The sequence below is a fragment of the Girardinichthys multiradiatus genome, chromosome 7 (assembly GCF_021462225.1).
Source record: "Girardinichthys multiradiatus isolate DD_20200921_A chromosome 7, DD_fGirMul_XY1, whole genome shotgun sequence".
NCBI classification, from domain to species: domain Eukaryota; kingdom Metazoa; phylum Chordata; class Actinopteri; order Cyprinodontiformes; family Goodeidae; genus Girardinichthys; species Girardinichthys multiradiatus.
Window position 1 is genome coordinate 3,494,313 of NC_061800.1, and position 15,361 is coordinate 3,509,673.

The 15,361-nt window shown below is 42.1% G+C and overlaps 1 protein-coding gene across 1 annotated transcript in view; it reads left to right on the plus strand.

The window, feature by feature from the left end:
• Positions 1-15,361, plus strand: part of fer1l6 (fer-1 like family member 6) — a 101,639-nt gene that overhangs the window by 71,147 nt on the left and 15,131 nt on the right. The window contains exons 28-32 of the mRNA XM_047370648.1: positions 4,487-4,694; positions 7,883-8,013; positions 8,101-8,220; positions 8,302-8,619; positions 10,026-10,153. Coding sequence (XP_047226604.1) covers positions 4,487-4,694; positions 7,883-8,013; positions 8,101-8,220; positions 8,302-8,619; positions 10,026-10,153 — 905 coding nt within the window. The remainder of the gene's footprint in view (positions 1-4,486; positions 4,695-7,882; positions 8,014-8,100; positions 8,221-8,301; positions 8,620-10,025; positions 10,154-15,361) is intronic.

Genomic DNA, 15,361 nt, shown 5'->3' on the forward strand with positions numbered 1-15,361 from the left:
AAATTTAGTCAAGGTTGCAAACAAGAATTTCCAGTTAACTCTATCAAATGTTTTTTCTACATCTAGAAATAATATATTGGTCTCAATATTTTTACTGTAGGAATAATCTATTAAATTAAGTAATCTACATGAATTAGTGGATGAATGCCTACCTTTAATAAATCCAATTTGGTCAGGATGTATTATGAGAGGAGTAACCTTTTCTAGTCTTTTTGCGAGGGCTTTACAGATTATTTTGAGATCGACGTTAATAAGGGATATGGGTCGGTAGCTGGTAGGGAGTACTGGGTCTTTTCCTGGTTTTAACAAGAGAGTGATGTTGGCAGAATTTATATTTGGCGGAAGTCTGCCATTTTGTTTGGTTTCCTGCACCATTCTTTGGAATATTGGGGCTAAAATATTCCAGAATTCTTTGTAAAACTGTTGGGAATCCAGCAGAAATCCTGTTATCAGAAATCCAATTATGTACAAATCTTCCACGTCCTCGACTGACATTGTTGTCAGGCACACAATCTTCCACTGCCAGGAATCCATTGCGTATCCGGAGAAGAACGTCCAGTCTGGATGAGGGTTCCCCTTTACCCTGTCTTCCTGTCGAGAAAATTTGATCGATTGCGTTGAGAGAACAGCTGACCAAATCCATAATGAACATTAGGAGAATATGCGAACAGAGGCTCTAAGAAAAACATAGACAAAAAGCTGAAGCAGAGCAAAAAACGGGGGAGGATCAAGGAGAGAGTGGAAAAGCGTCTGACCCCACCAAGAGCAGAAAGAGAATGTCAAAAGGGACGCATTTATTATTTGTGTTAAATCAGATGTTATTACGGGCAAAGCTTTCTTAAGGAAAGCTGTGGGTAAAACATCAAGACAACAGGAAGAAGAGCTTAGTTGGTGTATGATTTTGTAGTTTACTTGATGAATTTGGGAAATTTTGTCAAAATTAGTTATAGTTGGAGACAACTTTGGTACTGGAGTTGATGCGGATGTGCTGACTGCCCCTCTGATGTTTTGGATTTTTCCAGTGAAGAAGTTAGCAAATTCATTGCAGGCCCTGGTAGAGTGGAGTTCAGATGCTACAGTTTCGAGAGGGTTAGTTAACCTGTCGACCGTGGCAAATAATGCACGAGCATTGTTAATGTTTTTGCTGATGATCTCAGAGAAGAAAGATTCTCTTGAATTTTTCAGTTGTAAGTTATATCTGTGGAGTCTCTTTTTATGGATGTTATAGTGAACCTGAAGTTTGATCTATGTGACACATCCATGGCTTCAAAGTATATAATAAGGTTTTCGGGAGTCGGGCGTTCTGTGATTGTCAGAATATTCTCTGAGATATCGGACACCACGTTACTGGTACCAATCGTAACTTTCTGTGTTTTTCTTGTTGCAGAAGTTTTTGATCCCATTCACAGCTGTGTTGCACATTATTAGGGTCCATGGTCCGGTGGGGCACTTCTTCTCTGGCAATTTAGGAGAAGACTGTTTAGAATGAAGATTGTTCACATTACCTTTTATTGTTCTTAGAAAATGGATTATTTTCCTGGTTTTCATTCTGTAATGAGGGAAATCTGTTTTGGAGGGGATTTCCATTATTTCCAGCTGTCGAAGTCTCCTTTTCCCAGGGGAAACGGGGGCATGTCTCTGTAATTCTGGCCATTCTGATTTATTTAATTGCAGAGATCTTCCAGTGAGTTGTCTTCCTTGATTTTTTGGCCATACGCCTAAAACATGCCAGAGGGGGCTGCTGGGGGGTTTATTCTCAGTGTTCTGTTTGCTCAGTCGTTGAGCTGGCTGTCATTGTTAGGGATCACAGGCAGAGTTGAATTATCGCTGTACCCCATATTTACCTAAATATTCACTGCTAGTGGATGGAGTTAAAACAGTCAATTTCTGTTCAAGTTTGTGGAAGTCTTCTGTGGTGAAGAAACGCATCATGCTCAGTATGAGGGATTGCTGCAAAGCCAACGCCAGTGACTGTCCACTGTCGCTATATGCTCATCCAGGAGGAGTGAATGCTATAAGTCACTGACTCGATGCAATCTGCTGGGTTTCTTTAGATATAAAAACTTTTTATCCAATTTGAATAAATAACTGAATCTGACTGTACTGTTCAATAGTTAGTTATAAATTGGAATGCTTGTGCCTGACTTGAAATCTATATGATTCGATTGAATTGACTTAGCCCATTTTAAAGTTACCCACCTTTCACACAATGCGACAGGAAACAACGCTCTCCAATTATTTTTACCTCTGCCTTCCTCCCTCCCTGTTGGATGGAGTAAGGGGGAGTCAGGTTTAGCCTAAACCGGCTAAGTTATGGTTGAGGCGCAACACACCCTCCATTTCTGCTACCGGTGCGACCCCTTCTCTTTTCCAATGGCTATAATCTGACAGAGAGAGGTACCCCCAATCCTTGTGGTTTTAGTATAGCAATGCCCACCAGTGGGCTTTACATGGACACACTTTATCAGTATATTATTTTACTTAGTACCCCTATACATAGCCCATTCTAAAATGGCCAAACTCTAACACTCAGTAGTTTAATCTAAGCTCTCCAACAACCCTATACCATTCCAAACTCTTTGTGAAGTGCCTTGAGATGACATGTGTTGTGAATTGGTGCTATATACAGGTCCTTCTCAAACAATTTGCATATTGTGATAAAGTTCATTATTTTCTATAATGTAATAATGAAAATTTAACATTCATATATTTTAGATTCATTGCACACTAACTGAAATATTTCAGGTCTTTTATTGTCTTAATACGGATGATTTTGGCATACAGCTCATGAAAACCCAAAATTCCTATCTCACAAAATTAGCATATTTAATCCGACCAATAAAAGAAAAGTGTTTTTAATACAAAAAACGTCAACCTTCAAATAATCATGTACAGTTATGCACTCAATACTTGGTTGGGAATCCTTTTGCAGAAATGACTGCTTCAATGCGGCGTGGCATGGAGGCAATCAGCCTGTGGCACTGCTGAGGTCTTATGGAGGCCCAGGATGCTTCGATAGCGGCCTTTAGCTCATCCAGAGTGTTGGGTCTTAAGTCTCTCAACGTTCTCTTCACAATATCCCACAGATTCTCTATGGGGTTCAGGTCAGGAGAGTTGGCAGGCCAATTGAGCACAGTGATACCATGGTCAGTAAACCATTTACCAGTGGTTTTGGCACTGTGAGCAGGTGCCAGGTCGTGCTGAAAAATGAAATCTTCATCTCCATAAAGCTTTTCAGCAGATGGAAGCATGAAGTGCTCCAAAATCTCCTGATAGCTAGCTGCATTGACCCTCCCCTTGATAAAACACAGTGGACCAACACCAGCAGCTGACACGGCACCCCAGACCATCACTGACTGTGGGTACTTGACACTGGACGTCTGGCATTTTGGCATTTCCTTCTCCCAGGTCTTCCTCCAGACTCTGGCACCTTGATTTCCGAATGACATGCAGAATTTGCTTTCATCCGAAAAAAGTACTTTGAACCACTAAGCAACAGTCCAGTGCTGCTTCTCTGTAGCCCAGGTCTAGGGAATGCGGCACCTGTAGCCCATTTCCTGCACACGCCTGTACACGGTGGCTCTGGATGTTTCTACTCCAGACTCAGTCCACTGCTTCTGCAGGTCCCCCAAGGTCTGGAATCGGCCCTTCTCCACAATCTTCCTCAGGGTCCGGTCACCTCTTCTCGTTGTGCAGCATTTTCTGCCGCACCTTTTCCTTCCCACAGACTTCCCACTGAGGTGCCTTGATACAGCACTCTGGGAACAGCCTATTCGTTCAGAAATTTCTTTCTGTGTCTTACCCTCTTGCTTGAGGGTGTCAATAGTGGCCTTATGGACAGCAGTCAGGTCGGCAGTCTTACCCATGATTGGGGTTTTGAGTGATGAACCAGGCTGGGAGTTTTAAAGGCCTCAGGAATCTTTTGCAGGTGTTTAGAGTTAACTCGTTGATTCAGATGATTAGGTTCATAGCTCGTTTAGAGACCCTTTTAATGATATGCTAATTTTGTGAGATAGGAATTTTGGGTTTTCTTGAGCTGTATGCCAAAATCATCTGTATTAAGACAATAAAAGACCTGAAATATTTCAGTTAGTGTGCAATGAATCTAAAATATATGAATATAAAATTTTCATCATTACATTATGGAAAATAATGAACTTTATCACAATATGCTAATTTTTTGAGAAGGACCTGTAAATAAAACTGAATTGAATTGTGCTGATTAGCTGACGTCGACTTGACCTTCTATTGGATTCAATTAAAAAAAATGCAGAAATCCTTTAGAAAAAATAATAATAATTCTTGGGAGTCACTGGTATGAAGTAGTTTTATAACAAATTTTCCGAAATTTTGGCAAGGAGATAAAAAGTTAAGAGTAAAAGAATGCAAACAAGCAGGGAGTTTGGAAGAAAAGCGTGTAATACACTTTGTACACTGTACTGATATATTTCTTGAGCACTTTTCCCCTTACTCTATTGTGCTGCAGGAGTTACCAGAAAATGAACACCTCCACCCTCCTCTCAGTATCACAGTTGTTGACTGGCGGGCCTTTGGCCGCAGTACACTGGTTGGAAACCACATTATCAACACCCTCAAAGCCTTCAAGTACACTCCACCACCTCATGCAGTTCAACCACCTAAGGTCACGCATACCCCAAGACCTTCCCTGACACCAGAGCCGCACGGAGCTGAAGGTAATGACGGTTTAGTCTTTCCAGTTTTCTAGCATCTTGTACAATAAAAGAATATGGATAAAATAATATAAAATATGGAAGAACTGATTTGAACAAGCAATAATTTTTAAAACAGAAAAACTTCCAAACATGCATGAATGCAGCTATAAATAAACAAGAGCAAGACACTTAACAACAACAAAGATGTAAACAAATCCAAAAAAACAAAGCAAAACTTAAACTGACTGATTACACAATAAAAAAAAAAAAATCACAATTAGCAAAATGACTAAACATATACACAAAAACAATGCAACTACAACAAGGACAATTTATACAACACTACCACAAAATTACCCAAATGTGATCACAAATAAGCCAGAAAAATATTGCATGAATGCTGTTCCTTCACCACATACTTTTGCAGTTTTGGGGTTTCATTTCAATTCAGCTTGCAACAACTGCCATCCTGTGGTTTTTTTACAAGACAAATTAATTCATATCTAACATAGATAACCCAATTTGGTCCAAATTGGGCGAACGTCCATCCAGTTCATTCTGATATAATCACAACGTTCAGTAAAATTCATGTTCAGTTACATACAGTCCAATTGGATTCTAATTACTGAGCTCCCTTGCAGATTCCTTGTTTACTGTTTGTCACACTCAAATGTTTAAAATGACCAGACAGATTTTAATACCAGAGAAACATAATCTGAGTAAATACAAAATGTACAGGGGTTGGACAATGAAACACCTGTCATTTTAGTGTGGGAGGTTTCATGGCTAAATTGGACCAGCCTGGTAGCCAGTCTTCATTGATTGCACATTGTACCAGTAAGAGCAGAGTGTGAAGGTTCAGTTAGCAGGATAAGAGCACAGTTTTGCTCACAATATTGAAATGCACACATTATGGGTGACATACCAGAGTTAAAAAAAGGACAAATTGTTGGTTCACATCTTGCTGGCGCATCTGTGACCAAGACAGCAAGTCTTTGTGATGTATCAAGAGCCACGGTATCCAGGGTAATGTCAGCATACCACCAAGTAGGACGAAGCACATCCAACAGGATTAACTGTGGACGCAAGAGGAAGCTGTCTGAAAGGGATGTTCGGGTACTAACCCGGATTGTATCCAAAAAACATAAAACCACGGCTGTCCAAATCACGGCAGAATTAAATATGCACCTCAACTCTCCTGTTTCCACCAGAACTGTCCGTCGGGAGCTCCACAGGGTCAACAGGGTATACACGGCCGGGCTGCTATAGCCAAAGCTTTGGTCACTCATGCCAATGCCAAACGCTGGTTTCAATGGTGCAAGGAATGCAAATCTTGGGCTGTGGACAATGTGAAACATACAGTACAGACCAAAGGTTTGGACCCACCTTCTCATTCAAAGAGTTGTCTTTATTTTCATGACTATGAATATTGTAGCTTCACACTGAAGGCATCAAAACTATGAATTAACACATGTGGAATTATATACTGAACAAAAAAGTGTGAAACAACTGAAAATATGTCTTATATTCTAGGTTCTTCAAAGTAGCCACCTTTTGCTTTGATTACTGCTACGCACACTCTTGGCATTCTGTTGATGAACTTCAAGAGGTAGTCACCTGAAAAGCCAAACCTTTGGTCACTCATGCCAATGCCAAACATTGGTTTCAATGGTGCAAGGAGCGCAAATCTTGGGCTGTGGACAATGTGAAACATGTATTGTTCTCTGATGAGTCCACCTTTACTGTTTTCCCCACATCCGGGAGAGTTACGGTGTGGAGAATCCCCAAAGAAGCGTACCACCCAGACCGTTGCATGCCCAGAGTGAAGCATGGCGGTGGATCAGTGATGGTTTGGGCTGCCATATCATGGCATTCCCTTGGCCCAATACTTGTGCTAGATGGGCACGTCACTGCCAAGGACTACTGAACCATTCTTGAGGACCATGTGCATCCAATGGTTCAAACATTGTATCCTGAAGGCGGTGCCGTGTATCAGGATGACAATGCACCAATACACACAGCAAGACTGGTGAAAGATTGGTTTGATGAACATGAAAGTGAAGTTGAACATCTCCCATGGCCTGCACAGTCACCAGATCTATATATTATTGAGCCAGTTTGGGGTGTTTTGGAGGAGCGAGTCAGGAAACGTTTTCCTCCACCAGTATCACGTAGTGACCTGGCCACTATCCTGCAAGAAGAATGGCTTAAAATCCCTCTGACCTCTGTGCAAGACTTGTATATGTCATTCCCAAGACGAATTGACGCTGTATTGGCTGCAAAAGGAGGCCCTACACCATACTAATAAATTATTGTGGTCTAATACCAGGTGTTTCAGTTTCATTGTCCAACCCCTGTATATAGTAAAGAGAATTAGCCCCATCAGTGAACCCTGTGGTACTCCACAATTAGCCCTGGAGTTTAAAGATGATTTATCATTTACATGAACATCGGCACATCACTATTTGGGGGAAATATTCTGTGAAAAAAAAAACCCACAAGAAATCTGTAAGGGGGTAAATACTTTTTCTTAGTATTGTTCAGTACATTATAGTTCAGGTCATTTATTCGCCCCCAGACTTTTAAATTAATATGCACCATGCTGTTCTTCCACTGACCCATGACAGACAGCTCCCAAATTAGTCTAAATATTTTATTTCTTGAATTAATTTATTGCACCTTTGTGTCTCCATGAAAGTCTAAAGAAAAGTACCAAAACTAATGTATCTAGTGGTTGAAGGATTAAAATTATCAGCACCTATGGTAGGTAAATTGGTCTGAAATGGTAAGTAGGTCAGCACAAAATGGAAGAACTGGTTGAACAAAGTACCCAAGTAACAAAGTAACCCAGATATCTGATGAGATCCAATGAAGAAACACAGATCAGCAGATGCACACGATTAGCAACAGACAGAACGACTACAATGTCTAAACTAGGTTAAAGCAAGTTTCAAATTGAGCACAAAATAAAAGCTGAAAACCACAATTCTTACTAGAAAGAAGAATTCCAGAATAAACTGGTCAAAGGCATGCATGCTATGATTGATTGTACTCTGTGCTCGACAATAAGATGTATGAATTTGATAGAAATGACCCGTATACTGTAACTGGATATAAATTGAAACAGTTTGCCTTGCAGGGTGCCTTGGGATGACATTTGTTTTATTTAGTTCTAAATAAATAGAACTAAAATGAACTGTGATTGACAGGGCGGTCTCAGGATGCTGTAGAGACCTGTTCAACTGTGGCCCTAACTAATCAGGACTTTCTAATTACTTTGGAGGAAGAAGCGCCACCTCCAGCTCCACTCACACAAAAACCAGAGGCGAAGAAGAAAAAGGTGAAATTCAGATGTTAAAGATATGTGGTCATGTCACATGCACCAACAACAAGACTGTTTTAAAGTTAATGAATATTTTCCACATAGGAGAGCAGCTCAAAGAGCATCCGCCGGTCCACTAAGAGGAGGAGACGGACCATTGCTGATGAATCTGCAGAGTCTGTCATTGACTGGTGGTCCAAATACTATGCATCTGTAGAAAAACGGGTAACTGAGCGTTCAGCTCTGTGCAGAAACATTAATCTATCTTTAAGACATGACAACATTTGCTGTCTGTGTTTATTCCAGGACAAACTGAAGGACAGCTTTCAGTTACCCAGTGTATTTGAGAAAGGTAAGAAATACTCATCTATTGTTAAAAAGGATGCAATGTCCCAGTTTCTTTGTTGTATGTTGCAAAGCCAAAAATATATAAAACCTCCAGTCAAAGAAAACTTGCATTCGGTACATGAAAGAAGCTGCACTGTTTGTTTGACTGATTTGTCCTTTACCAGATATTTTCCATTGCTATTTCAAAGTCATGCAGATGTTTCGGCCCACTGGTCTTCTTTAGAGCTGAATGCTCCATTTGTTACCAAGCCACAATTCATTCTCCCTTCTGCAATGGTGCCTACATAAATAAAAATAACACAAAATAACAGACATAAAGTTCGTTCGTTCGTCGTCTTCCGCTTATCCAGGACCGGGTCGCGGGGGCAGCAGACTCAGCAGAGAAGCCCAGACGTCCCTCTCTCCAGACACCTCCTCCAGCTCCTCCAGGGGGAGCCCAAGGCGTTCCCAGGCCAGCCGAGAGACATAGTCCCTCCAGCGTGTCCTGGGCCGTCCCCTGGGCCTCCTCCCGGTGGGACGTGCCTGGAACACCTCCCGAGGTCTTCCTCAGGTACTTTCCCAGGAGGCATCCGGTATAGATGCCCGAGCCACCTCAACTGGCTCCTCTCGATGTGGAGGAGAAGCGGCTCTACTCCGAGCTCCTCCCGGATGGCCGAGCTCCTCACCCTATCTCTAAGGGAGTGCCCGGCCACCCTACGGAGGAACACCTCCCGAGGTCTTCCTCAGGTACTTTCCCAGCTCATTTCAGCCCCTTGTATCCGTGATCTCGTTCTTTCGGTCATGACCCAAAGTTCATGGCCATAGGTGAGGGTAGGTACGTAGACCGACCAGTAAATTGAGAGCTTTGCTTTTCGGCTCAGCTCTCTCTTCACCACAATGGACCGGCACAGCGCCCCCATTACTGTGGCAGCCGCACCGATCCGTCTGTCGATCTCCCGCTCCATTCTTCCCTCACTCGTGAACAAGACCCCGAGATACTTAAACTCCTCCACTTGAGGCAGGAACTCCCCTCCAACCTGAAGAGGACAAGCCACCCTTTTCCGGTCGAGTACCATGGCCTTGGACTTGGAGGAACTGATCCTCATCCCAGCCGCTTCACACTCGGCTGCGAACCGCCACAGCGCATGCTGTAGGTCTTGGCTAGAGGGGGCCAGCAGGACCACGTCATCCGCAAAAAGAAGAGACGAAATCCACTGGTCCCCAAACCAGACCCCCTCCGGCCCTTGGCTGCGTCTAGAAATCCTGTCCATAAAAGGTATGAACAGGACCGGCGACAAAGGGCAGCCATGCCGGAGTCCAACATGCACTGGGAACAGGTCCGACTTAGTGCCGACAATGAGACTACAGTATCATAGAATTGATTAAAATTCATTTATTCATGTTGGCAGGCAGTAAGTCCAATGTTTTATTGTATGTGATTTAGCAGTTAACATACTGACTGAAGGTGGGGAAAGTGGAGGACAGGGACACATTATTAAAAATCCCCCGATATCAGGAAAAGGGCCTGAGGATACTGTGTTTGGAGTCTACTGGTAACAGTGTGGATGGCTGCCGCAGAATTAGCAGAGGGGGGAACAGCCAGTCCTCACATACTGTGAGCGACCAGTGAGGTAGTCCAGTATCCACTGGAGCAGGCGGTGGTCCACTCCTGATAGCTCCATTTTAACCCTCAAATGTCCCAGCTGGATGGTATTGAAAGGATTGGAGAAATCAAAGAACATGATCCTCACAGTGCTTCCAGGCTTCACCAGGTTGGTCAGAGCTTGGTGAAGGAGGTAGATGATGGCATCATCCACCCCGATGCCAGGCAGTAGGCAAACGGCAGCAGGGCCAATGAAGACCTCACCAGTAGGCAAAGATGGTTGCAGACCAACCTCTCGAGGTACTTAATCCGATGTGAGGTCAGTGTTACTGGCCCGTTGATGCTGAGGTCCTTCGAATGTGCGGTCATAGGCACTACTACCAGACAGGAGGTCTTCCTCAGGTACTTTCCCAGCCTTGGGCTCAAGTTGAACATTTATCCCATGATGCCACACAGTTGATTTATGCACCACCTTAGCAGCCTTTTACACATTCTTTGCAGCATGTTCCTCACCTGAAGTTTTGAAAAGGACTGAATGGGGGTGGCAGAGGGAGTTGTCTGAAGCAAAGGGGGTGGGAAATGGCTAAGAGCTAAGAGGTGTGAAGTTGCAGAAAGAACAGCAGGCAGTTATCAAGGATAAAAGGGGGTTGCAGCAGGGGAAACGGCTGGGCGAGGGCTGAGTATCTCATCAAACCCGTTGAAAAACTTTTTCAGATCATTCAATCTGAATCTAAATGTCCTACAGACTGGGAGTTTTTTTTTTTTTTTGTGACCTAAAATTGTTTTCGGGTTCTTCCAAACCCAACTGATGTTATTCTGCTGCAGTTGGTCCTCCATCATCTTTCTGTAGATGTTTTTTTTTATCGCTGATCTTCCTTCTCCATTTCGTTTTGCACATCTCTCAGCTCCTCCTTGGCCCTGTCTTTTAGTGTTTAACCGTCTCTCTCTCCTAGACATGGCGATTGATTGGGCTTTACTGTAACTAATTATATGTGCTCTTTTTCAGACTCTAACCTTGAAAACTGGCTCAGAGTTTATCTGTTCTTTCTTTCTAGGTCTTTCTAGGTGAAACGACTAAAGGAGCTACATCCATTAACATTTACTTCTCCTTCCCATAGAAAGGACTCCTGGATCCGTGCTTCTTTGTTCTCTTTGTGTCTCTGCTCTGTTCTTTCTCTCAAACCCCCAGTCGGTCGTGGCAGATGGCCGCTCACACTGAGGCTGGTTCTGCTGGAGGTTTCTTCCGGTTAAAAGGGAGTTTTTCCTCTCCACTGTCGCTACATGCATGCTCAGTATGAGGGATTGCTGCAAAGTCAACGCCAGTGACTGTCCACTGTCTCTACATGCTCATTCAGGAAGAGGGAATGCTGCAAGTCACTGACTGGATGCAATGTGCTGGGTTTCCTTGGACAGAAAAACTTTTTATCCGATTTGAATAAATAACTGAATCTGACTGCAATGTTCAATGGTTGAACAGAATTTTAAACAATCTCTTCTTGTCCTTGGGGAGAGCCTTTATATCAGGGTTGATGCAATACTTGTTATTGGAGAAACACCGTACCTTCATGAAGAGCACAGTGTTGTAAACACAGAAGTTAATGTTGTCCATAATGCAGTCTGTGATGCTGTCAATGTCCTCCCCATGAGGAGCACAGAGCTCATTCCACACAGTGGAGCTGAAACAGTCCCCCAGAACTTTTACATTCTCCTCAGATCATCTATTCACGGTGCATTTCAATGACTGTTCTAGGTCTGTGTTAAGGAACCGCTGCTTGCTAAAACCAGCCGCCACAGAGACCGATTTTTTCCCCCAGGCTGTTCTACTAATGAACACTTGACAGTCAGAGTTGCAGAGCAACATCATGCATACTTGAACTGACTTGCATTTTAATGTAATGTAATCTCTTCTGTCCTATGGTCACTGCTCTGCATGTGTACCAATTAAATCTGAAATGGGCCATGCTTTCTGGGTAAGCTTGGTGCCTAATTGTTTTTGTCACTGAGGGTAATTTATTGCAGCCTTTTTTATGTACAGATGTATGTATTCATACCTCTGGAAGATTTAGATTTTCAATTGATTTCATTCAACCAAGAAATTTGCTTCTGATAGGAAATGAGACAGGTATCTCTAAAAAGGTGTTTCAGTTTTGACAAAAATAACTGGATTCCTTGTAAATAGTCTGATGTTACTTTTTATTCAAAAATATACATGCACATGTACATTTTTTAAATCAGTTGGACATTTCTTTAATTTGAGTATGCTATTTTGAATAACGGCACAGTATGTTTTCTATTCTGTAAAATTACTGTCTCTAGTCTTATTTTCTATTTAAATATTTTTACATGTGTGTAAATCTGCATGCTCTGATTTGCTCGTCACTTTGCTCATGGTTGACTTAATTTCCCCACTGAGGGACAATAAACGCTATTCTATTCTATTCCTTTGTATTGCTGAATAGTTTGTCAATCAATTAATCAATCTAATTAATTCATTTACCAGCTTGTTTTATGTTGTGACCCCTATGATCATGATATAAGGATCAATTCTAAAAGCAAGAAATTCGAGTTACAGGTGTTGTAGAATTAAGTTACACAAGTAGCTGAGTACAGGGAGCTGGTGGACCACATTGTGGTATGGTGTGGAAACAATCATCTCATCTTGAACGTGAATATAACAAAGGAGATGATTGTAGATTTTAAGAGACAGGAATAGGTCAAACACTATTTCCATCATGGGAAAAGAGGTGGAGGTGGTGGAGGAGTATAAATATCTCGGTGTTCACCTGGACTACAGACTGGAGTGGAGATGTAACTGTAAAGCCATCTACAAGAAGAGACAGAGCAGACTGTACTTCTTGAGAAAGCTTAGGGCCTCCTGTGTCTGTATCATGATGCTGCATATCTTCTATAAGGCTGTTGTGGAGAGTGTAATCTCTTCTGCCATCATGTGCTGGGGAAGCAGCATCAGAACCAGGGACTTAAAAAAGCTCAACAAGCAGATAAACGTAAGGATTATGATTATTGACTTATAAAATATATCAAAAATCAGAATAAAAAATTATAATTCAGAAAAATTATTGATTAACCAAAAATCATTACTTACGAATAGAAGTCAGAGATGTCCTCTGGTGTTGTGACTATGGGCCCAAAGCCCTTAATAATCACAATTAGTTAATTATCATTAATAGTTGATCATTATTAGCCAAAACCATAATTATTAGCCAAAACCATGCTAAATGACATTGTTTACTCAGCCGCTTCACGGTGGGGGAACTTTGACCTTATTTTGACGAATAAATCACTCTCGCACTCATATATATATATATATATATATATATATATATATACACACACACACACACACGTATATATATATATATACAGTACAGAGCAAAGGTTTGGACACACCTTCTCATTCAAAGAGTTGTCTTTATTTTCATGACTATGAATATTGTAGCTTCACACTGAAGGCATCAAAACTATTAATTAACACATGTGAAATTATATACTGAACAAAAAAGTGTGAAACAACTGAAAATATGTCTTATATTCTAGGTTCTTCAAAATATCCACCTTTTGCTTTGATTACTGCTCCGCAAACTCTTGGCATTCTGTTGATGAGCTTCATGGTTTTCCAGCAGTCTTGAAAGAGTTCCCAGAGATGCGTAGCACTTGTTGGCCCTTTTGCCTTCACTCTGCGGTCCAGCTCACCCCAAACCATCTCGATTGGGTTCAGGTCCGGTGACTGTGGAGGCCAGGTCATCTGGCGCAGCACCACATCACTCTCCTTCTTGGTCAAATAGCCCTTACACAGCCTGGATGTGTGTTTGGGGTCATTGTCCTGTTGAAAAATAAATGATGGTTCAACTAAACGCAAACCGGATGGAATAGCAAGATGCTGTGGTAGCCAGGCTGGTTCAGTATGCCTTCAATTTTGAATAAATCCCCAACAGTGTCACCAGCAAAGCACCCCACACCATCATACCTCCTCCTCCATGCTTCACCGTGGGAACCGGGCATGTAGAGACACGGTGGTTGGAACCAAAGATCTCAAACTTGCACTCATCAGACCAAAGCACAAATTTCCACTGGTCTAATGTCCATTCCTTGTGTTGTTTAGCCCAAACAAGTCTCTTCTGCTGGTTGCCTGTCCTCAGCAGTGGTTTCCTAGCAGCTATTTTACCATGAAGGCCTGATTCACACAGTCTCCTCTTAACAGTTGTTCTAGAGATGTGTCTGCTGTTAGAACTCTGTGTGGCATTGACATGTTCTCTAATCTGAGCTGCTGTTAACCTGCGATTTCTGAGGCTGGTGACTCGGATGAACTTATCGTCCCCAGCAGAGGTGACTCTTTGTCTTCCTTTCCTGGGGCGGTCCTGATGTGAGCCAGTTTCTTTGTAGCGCTTGATGGTTTTTGCGACTGCACTTGGGGACACTTTCAAAGTTTTCCCAATTGTTCAGACTGACTGACCTTCATTTCTTAAAGTAATGATGGCCACTCGTTTTTCTTTACTTAGCTGCTTTTTTCCCTTCCACAATACAAATTCTAACAGTCTATTCAGTAGGACTATCAGCTGTGTACTGTATCCACCTCCTACACAACACAACTGATGGTCCCAACCACATTTATAAGGCTTGAAATCCCACTTATTAAACCTGACAGGGCACACCTGTGAAGTGAAAACAATTTCAGGTGACTACCTCTTGAAGCTCATCAACAGAATGCCAAGAGTGTGCGTAGCAGTAATCAAAGCAAAAGGTGGCTACTTTGAAGAACCTATAATATAAGACATATTTTCAGTTGTTTCACACTTTTTTGTTCAGTATATAATTCCACATGTGTTAATTCATAGTTTTGATAGACAAAACACACGCACCTTGCTGATCACATCCACACAGCACAATTCGGCACACTTGCACAGCAAATCAAAACAGCTCAGCATAAAACACTTCAATCAGTATTGCATGCAACAAGTTGATACCTGAGATTAACTACTGGTCATTCTAAATCACATTAAACTATGCCTCATCCTGCCCAGACCTCTAAATACACCTATCCAACTTAATATAAAAAGAACCAATGAAATTACCTTGATGTTGATTTCTTCTCTCCACCGGTTGAGGATGGGTTAAGTAGGTCTGCAGAAGAAAAACAGGAGGGGGGACCAGAGTGACAAGCATCCGTGATCAACTCAAAAACGGTAAACTTCGCATCTATCCAAAACGGAAAAAATATGAAGAATTGTTGTAGTCGACCGAATCAACAAGGGTCCTTGGAAATAAAACCAATGTAGGTTTTCACCTGCACTGGGTGTCAGCGTGGTCTTCGATCGGTATATGAATCTTTTGACCTTGTATCAGACAGAATTCCAGCTTTCAAGCTCTTCCGGGAATGGCCGTGTGGACAAAAAAGTAACTAGCCTGCGAGTTTCTATC